This window comes from Teleopsis dalmanni, unplaced genomic scaffold (assembly GCF_002237135.1).
Source record: "Teleopsis dalmanni isolate 2A unplaced genomic scaffold, ASM223713v2 unscaffolded_contig_1401, whole genome shotgun sequence".
Taxonomy (NCBI): domain Eukaryota; kingdom Metazoa; phylum Arthropoda; class Insecta; order Diptera; family Diopsidae; genus Teleopsis; species Teleopsis dalmanni.
In genome coordinates this window covers 1-9,332 of record NW_024032783.1, presented here as the reverse complement: position 1 = coordinate 9,332, position 9,332 = coordinate 1, and the positions used below count along the sequence as shown (strand labels likewise).

At 15.9% G+C, this 9,332-nt stretch overlaps 1 protein-coding gene across 1 annotated transcript; it reads left to right on the top strand.

Annotated features, from left to right (window-relative positions):
- Positions 1-7,275: 7,275 nt before the first annotated feature.
- LOC119664091 (cytochrome c oxidase subunit 1-like) lies at positions 7,276-9,319 on the top strand (the record flags this gene model as incomplete). The annotated part of the gene is given in 2 exon segments (XM_038073649.1): positions 7,276-8,305; positions 8,308-9,319. Coding segments are annotated over 2 exon segments (1,296 nt in total), but the record flags the coding sequence as incomplete, so codon positions are not given.
- Positions 9,320-9,332: the final 13 nt, after the last annotated feature.

Genomic DNA, 9,332 nt, shown 5'->3' with positions numbered 1-9,332 from the left:
CCCCCTTAATACATATTTACAAAAATTTTAAATGAAAAATAATTTTATTATCCATTTTTTAATAAATAATAAAATTTAATAAATATCCATAAACTAAATAAAATATTTATTAATCCATAAAAATAATTCTTTCCTCACATTTTTCCCCCTTTAATACATATTTACAAAAATTTTAAATGAAAAATAATTTTATTATCCATTTTTTAATAAATAATAAAATTTAATAAATATCCATAAACTAAATAAAATATTTATTAATCCATAAAAATAATTCTTTCCTCACATTTTTGCCCCTTTAATACATATTTACAAAAATTTTAAATGAAAAATAATTTTATTATCCATTTTTTAATAAATAATAAAATTTAATAAATATCCATAAACTAAATAAAATATTTATTAATCCATAAAAATAATTCTTTCCTCACATCTTTGCCCCCTTTAATACATATTTACAAAAATTTTAAATGAAAAATAATTTTATTATCCATTTTTTAATAAATAATAAAATTTAATAAATATCCATAAACTAAATAAAATATTTATTAATCCATAAAAATAATTCTTTCCTCACATTTTTCCCCCTTTAATACATATTTTTACAAAAATTTTAAATGAAAAATAATTTTATTATCCATTTTTTAATAAATAATAAAATTTAATAAATATCCATAAACTAAATAAAATATTTATTAATCCATAAAAATAATTCTTTCCTCACATTTTTCCCCCTTTAATACATATTTACAAAAATTTTAAATGAAAAATAATTTTATTATCCATTTTTTAATAAATAATAAAATTTAATAAATATCCATAAACTAAATAAAATATTTATTAATCCATAAAAATAATTCTTTCCTCACATTTTTGCCCCTTTAATACATATTTACAAAAATTTTAAATGAAAAATAATTTTATTATCCATTTTTTAATAAATAATAAAATTTAATAAATATCCATAAACTAAATAAAATATTTATTAATCCATAAAAATAATTCTTTCCTCACATCTTTGCCCCCTTTAATACATATTTACAAAAATTTTAAATGAAAAATAATTTTATTATCCATTTTTTAATAAATAATAAAATTTAATAAATATCCATAAACTAAATAAAATATTTATTAATCCATAAAAATAATTCTTTCCTCACATTTTTCCCCCTTTAATACATATTTACAAAAATTTAAATGAAAATAATCTTATTATTTATTTTTTAATAAATAATAAAATTTAATAAACATTCATAAATTAAATAAAATATTTATTAATCCATAAAAATAATTCATTCCTCACAGTTATATATTAATTTTTATAAATTTATTTATTTATATATGTATATATTCATACATTAATTTTTTATTATTTATAATTTAGACTATACTAGGTTAGATTAATAAATATCTATATTAATATAAATATTTAACTAATTAATAGATATATATTAATTTTGAATCAAAAATTTGGGAATGTATAAACCGGTAAGGATCTCCTATTTTTTAATATTTATATATTTATCTAATGTTCCATTAAAAAATATTGCCAAATATATAAATATTTAATTAATTAATATATATATATCAAACAATTATTATATTAACCCTATTAAATTAAATTATTTATATTAAATTCCACCCTTATATATTTATATATATAGTATATTTAATAATTATGTAATATTTAATGTTTTAAATTATGAAATTTATAATTATATATAAATTAATCTATTTATATAAATATATTAATTTAATATATAATTATATATATAGGAAAAATAAAATTATCTATAAATATTTTTATTTTTAAAAAATAAAAATAAAAATTAAAATAAAACTTATAAATAATATTTATTAAGTATAAAAAAATAAAAAATTTAAAAATACATATTAATTTTTAAATAATAATTAATTTTCCATTTAAAATTTAAATAAAAAAATTTTAAATATTAATTAATATACTATAAATAATTTTTTTTAATCAAAAATATATTAATTTTTATAAATTTATTTATTAATATATATATACTTATTATTTTTTTTATTGTTTTTAATTTAAACTATACTAGGTTAGATCAATAAATATCTATATTAATATAAATATTTAATTAATTTATAGATATATATTAATTTTGAATCAAAAATTTGGGGATGTATAAATCGGTAAGGATCTCCTATTTTTTAATATTTATATATTTATCTAATGTTCCATTAAAATTTATTGCCAAATATATAAATATTTAATTAATTAATATTTTTATATCAAACAATTATTATGTTAACCCTATTTAATTAAATTATTTATATTAAATTCCATGCTTATATATTTATATATATAGTCTATTTAATAATTATGTAATATTTAATATTTTAAATTATGAAATTTATATTTATATATAAATATGTTTATTTATTTAAATATATTATTTTAATATATAGTTATATATATAGGAAGAATTAAATTATCTGTAAATATTTTTATTTTTAAAAAATAAAAATTGAAATTAAAATAAAATTATATATAAATAATATTTATTAAGTATAAAAAAATAAAAAATTTAAAAATACATATTAATTTTTAAATAATAATTAATTTTCCATTTAAAATTTAAATAAAAAAATTTTAAATATTAATTAATATACTATAAATAATTTTTTTTAATCAAAAATATATTAATTTTTATAAATTTATTTATTAATATATATATACTTATTATTTTTTTTATTGTTTTTAATTTAAACTATACTAGGTTAGATCAATAAATATCTATATTAATATAAATATTTAATTAATTTATAGATATATATTAATTTTGAATCAAAAATTTGGGGATGTATAAATCGGTAAGGATCTCCTATTTTTTAATATTTATATATTTATCTAATGTTCCATTAAAAAACATTGCCAAATATATAAATATTTAATTAATTAATATATATATATCAAACAATTATAATATTAACCCTATTAAATTAAATTATTTATATTAAATTCCACCCTTATATATTTATATATATAGTATATTTAATAATTATGTAATATTTAATATTTTAAATTATGAAATTTATAATTATATATAAATAAATCTATTTATATAAATATATTAATTTAATATATAGTTATATATATAGGAAAAATAAAATTATCTGTAAATATTTTTATTTTTAAAAAATAAAAATTGAAATTAAAATAAAATTACATATAAATAATATTTATTAAGTATAAAAAAATAAAAAATTTAAAAATACATATTAATTTTTAAATAATAATTAATTTTCCATTTAAAATTTAAATAAAAAAATTTTAAATATTAATTAATATACTATAAATAATTTTTTTTAATCAAAAATATATTAATTTTTATAAATTTATTTATTAATATATATATATATATACTTATTATTTTTTTTATTGTTTTTAATTTAAACTATACTAAGTTAGATCAATAGATATCTATATTATTATAAATATTTAATTAATTTATAGATATATATTAATTTTGAATCAAAAATTTGGGGATGTACAAATCGGTAAGGCTCCTATTTTTTAATATTTATATATTTATCTAATGTTCCATTAAAAAATATTGCCAAATATATAAAGATTTAATTAATTAATATATATATATCAAACAATTATAATATTAACCCTATTAAATTAAATTATTTATATTAAATTCCACCCTTATATATTTATATATATAGTATATTTAATAATTATGTAATATTTAATATTTTAAATTATGAAATTTATAATTATATATAAATAAATCTATTTATATAAATATATTAATTTAATATATAGTTATATATATAGGAAAAATAAAATTATCTGTAAATATTTTTATTTTTAAAAAATAAAAATTGAAATTAAAATAAAATTATATATAAATAATATTTATTAAGTATAAAATAAAAAAAATTTAAATATATATATTTTTTTTAAATTTTAAACTATTTTTCATTTAAATTTTTTTGTTGTATTATGTATTAATTAATAGTATATTATAAATCTTTTTTTAATCAAAATATTATAATTTTTTATAAATTTATTTATTAATATATGTATATGTATGTTAATTTTTTATTGTTTTTATTTTAAACTATACTAAGTTAAATTAATAAATATCTATATTAATATAAATATTTAATTAATTAATAGATATATATTAATTTTGAATCAAAAATTTGGGAATGTATAAATCGGTAAGGATCTCCTATTTTTTAATATTTATATATTTATCTAATGTTCCATTAAAAAATATTGCCAAATATATAAATATTTAATTAATTAATATATATATATCAAACAATTATTATATTAACCCTATTAAATTAAATTATTTATATTAAATTCCACCCTTATATATTTATATATATAGTATATTTAATAATTATGTAATATTTAATATTTTAAATTATGAAATTTATAATTATATATAAATTAATTTATTTATATAAATATATTAATTTAATATATAGTTATATATATAGGAAAAATAAAATTATCTATAAATATTTTTATTTTTAAAAAATAAAAATAAAAATTAAAATAAAACTATATATAAATAATATTTATTAAGTATAAAAAAATTAAAAATTTTAAAATACATCTTAAATTTTAAATTTTAAATAATTTTCCATTTAAAATTTAAATAAAAAATTTTTAATATTAATTAATATATTATAAATAATTTTTATTTAATCAAAAATATATTAATTTTTATAAATTTATTTATTAATATATGTATATGTATGTTAATTTTTTATTGTTTTTATTTTAAACTATACTAAGTTAGATTAATAAATATCTATATTAATATAAATATTTAATTAATTAATAGATATATATTAATTTTGAATCAAAAATTTGGGAATGTATAAATCGGTAAGGATCTCCTATTTTTTAATATTTATATATTTATCTAATGTTCCATTAAAAAATATTGCCAAATATATAAATATTTAATTAATTAATATATATATATCAAACAATTATTATATTAACCCTATTAAATTAAATTATTTATATTAAATTCCACCCTTATATATTTATATATATAGTATATTTAATAATTATGTAATATTTAATATTTTAAATTATGAAATTTATAATTATATATAAATAAATTTATTTATATAAATATATTAATTTAATATATAGTTATATATATAGGAAAAATAAAATTATCTATAAATATTTTTATTTTTAAAAAATAAAAATAAAAATTAAAATAAAACTATATATAAATAATATTTATTAAGTATAAAAAAAATAAAAATTTTAAAACACATCTTAAATTTTAAATTTTAAATAATTTTCCATTTAAAATTTAAATAAAAAATTTTTAATATTATAAAAATATATTAAAAATAATATTTATTTAATATTTATAAATAACAACAAAACAACAAATATAAAAATGAATAAAATTAATTTAATATTTAAAATTTAATAACGTACTTAAAAAGTTAAATAAACACAAAAAAATATACAAAACCATATTTAAATAAATTTTTTATAAAATACACCAAAATCCTTAAAAAATAAAAATCCATCTTAAATTTTAAATGGAAAATTTTAAATGAATTGCCTGATTAAAGGGTTACTTTGATAGAGTAAATCATGTGGTTTACCATATTCATTATATTTAATAGAATTAAACTATTCCTAAAAGAATCAAAATCTTATGTGCTTCTTACACTAAAATATATTTATATGTATATATTAAAATTATTTTTATTAAATTTAAAAAGATAAGCTAATTAAGCTAATGGGTTCATACCCCATTTATAAAGGTTTTAACCCTTTTTTTTTAATTTTTATTAATTCATCTAAAATTTTATTTTTTTTAATTATAATCATAGGAACAATAATTACTATATCTTCAAATTCATGACTAATAGCATGAATAGGATTAGAAGTTAATTTATTAGCCTTTATTCCTTTAATTAATTATAAAAATAACTTAATATCCTCTGAAGCTTCTTTAAAATATTTTTTAATTCAAGCATTCAGATCAGTTATTCTTTTATTTTCAATTATTCTAATTTTAAAAAATAATTCAATTAATGAATCTTTAGAAAAAAATTATTTAATAATCCTTTCTTCTTTACTAACAAAAATAGGAGCCGCCCCTCTCCATTTTTGATTTCCTAGAGTCTCAGAAAGATTATCATGAATAAATCTAATTATTTTAATAACTTGACAAAAACTCGCCCCTTTAAGTTTAGTCTCTTATATTAGAAATAATTATTTAATAAGAATAAGAATTATTTTTTCTGCTATTATTGGAGCCATTGGAGGATTAAACCAAACTTCTTTACGAAAATTAATAGTTTTTTCTTCAATTAATCATATCAGATGAATATTAATTTCAATAAATTCTAATAATATAATATGACTAAATTATTTTTTATTTTATTGTTTTTTATCCATTACATTAATATTAATATTTAATGTCTATAAACTAACACATATTAATCAACTTTTCATAATTTTTAATAAAATAAAAAATTTTAAATATTTAACTTTTATAAATTTTTTATCTTTAGGAGGATTACCCCCCTTTTTAGGATTTTTACCAAAATGATGAGTTATTCAATATATAATTATTAATAATAGAATAATATTATTAATAATTCTTTTGATAACTTCCTTAATTACCCTATTTTTTTACCTTCGTTTAACTTATTCAGCATTTATAATAAATTTTTTTGAATCAAAAATTTTATATTATAATTTAAACAAAAATAAGTTTAATTTCATTTATTTAATCATTTCATTTTTTCTAGATTTGGTCTTTTATTAGTTTCAATAATTTTTTATCTTTATTAAATTAAAGGTTTTAAGTTAATGAAACTAATAGCCTTCAAAGCTGGAAATATGAAATAATTCTTAAGCCTTAGTATAAAATACACCGTTAGAATTGCAGTCTAAAATCATTTATTTGACTATAAAGCCAGCTATTGATTAAAAAGAAATAATTCTTATAAATAGATTTACAATCTATCGCCTAAATTTCAGCCATTTAATCAATCGCGACAATGGCTTTTTTCTACTAATCATAAAGATATTGGAACCCTTTATTTTCTATTTGGTGCATGAGCTGGTATAGTGGGAACTTCTTTAAGAATTTTAATTCGGGCAGAATTAGGACACCCAGGAGCTTTAATTGGAGACGATCAAATTTATAATGTAATTGTTACAGCACACGCCTTCATTATAATTTTTTTATAGTAATACCAATCATAATTGGTGGATTTGGAAATTGATTAGTACCTTTAATACTAGGAGCCCCAGATATAGCTTTCCCACGAATAAATAATATAAGATTTTGGTTATTACCTCCTTCTTTAACTCTTCTTTTAATAAGAAGTATAGTTGAAAACGGAGCTGGAACAGGATGAACTGTTTATCCACCCTTATCTTCTATTATTGCTCATGGAGGAGCTTCCGTTGATTTAGCTATTTTTTCACTACATTTAGCAGGAATTTCTTCTATTTTAGGAGCTGTAAATTTTATTACTACTGTTATTAATATACGATCTTCAGGAATTACTTTTGATCGAATACCTTTATTTGTTTGATCTGTTGTAATTACTGCATTATTATTATTATCTTTACCTGTTCTAGCAGGTGCTATTACAATATTATTAACTGATCGAAATATAAATACTTCATTTTTTGACCCTGCTGGTGGAGGAGACCCAATCTTATACCAACATTTATTTTGATTTTTTGGGCATCCAGAAGTTTATATTTTAATTCTTCCAGGATTTGGAATAATTTCTCATATTATTAGACAAGAATCAGGAAAAAAGGAAACTTTTGGATCTTTAGGAATAATTTATGCTATATTAGCTATTGGATTATTAGGATTTATTGTATGAGCTCATCACATATTTACAGTAGGTATAGATGTTGACACCCGAGCTTATTTTACGTCAGCAACAATAATTATTGCTGTTCCAACAGGAATTAAAATTTTTAGTTGATTAGCTACAATTCATGGAACCCAATTGAATTATTCTCCTACTACTATATGAGCTTTAGGATTTGTATTTTTATTTACAGTTGGAGGATTGACAGGAGTAGTTCTAGCTAATTCTTCTGTTGATATCATCTTACATGATACCTATTATGTTGTAGCCCATTTTCATTACGTCTTGTCAATAGGAGCTGTATTTGCTATTATAGCTGGATTTATTCATTGATACCCTCTATTTACAGGATTATATATAAATGCAAAACTTTTAAAAAGTCAATTTATAATTATATTTATTGGAGTAAATTTAACCTTTTTCCACAACATTTTTTAGGATTAGCTGGTATACCTCGACGATACTCAGATTATCCAGATGCTTATACTATATGAAATATTATTTCAACAATTGGATCTACAATTTCATTATTAAGAATTATTTTATTTCTATATATTATTTGAGAAAGTATAATTATAAACCGACAAATAATTTACTCAATTCAATTAAATTCTTCAATTGAATGATTTCAAAATTCTCCTCCTGCTGAACACAGATATTCAGAATTACCATTATTAACTAATTTCTAATATGGCAGATTAGTGCAATGGATTTAAGCTTCATATATAAAGTATTTTACTTTTATTAGAAATTTCAACATGATCAAATTTAAACCTTCAAAATAGAGCTTCACCCTTAATAGAACAATTAACTTTTTTTCATGATCACACCTTAATAATTTTAGTTATAATTACTATTTTAGTTGGTTATTTAATATTTATATTATTTTTTAATAATTATACTAATCGAAATTTATTACATGGACAAACTATTGAAATTATTTGAACTATTTTACCTGCTATTATTTTATTATTTATTGCTTTTCCTTCTTTACGATTATTATACTTATTAGACGAAATTAATGAGCCTTTAGTTACATTAAAAACAATTGGTCATCAATGATATTGATCATATGAATATTCTGATTTTATAAATATTGAATTTGACTCTTATATAATTCCAACAAATGAATTAAATATTAATAATTTTCGACTTTTAGATGTAGATAATCGAGTTATTTTACCTATAAACTCTCAAATTCGAATCTTAGTAACTGCTGCAGATGTAATTCATTCTTGAACAATTCCAGCTTTTGGTGTAAAAGTTGATGGAACTCCAGGACGTTTAAATCAAACTAATTTTTTTATTAATCGTCCTGGATTATTTTATGGACAATGTTCTGAAATTTGTGGAGCTAATCATAGATTTATACCTATTGTAATTGAAAGTATTCCAACTAACTTTTTCATTAAATGAATCATAAATTATTCTAATTCATTAGATGACTG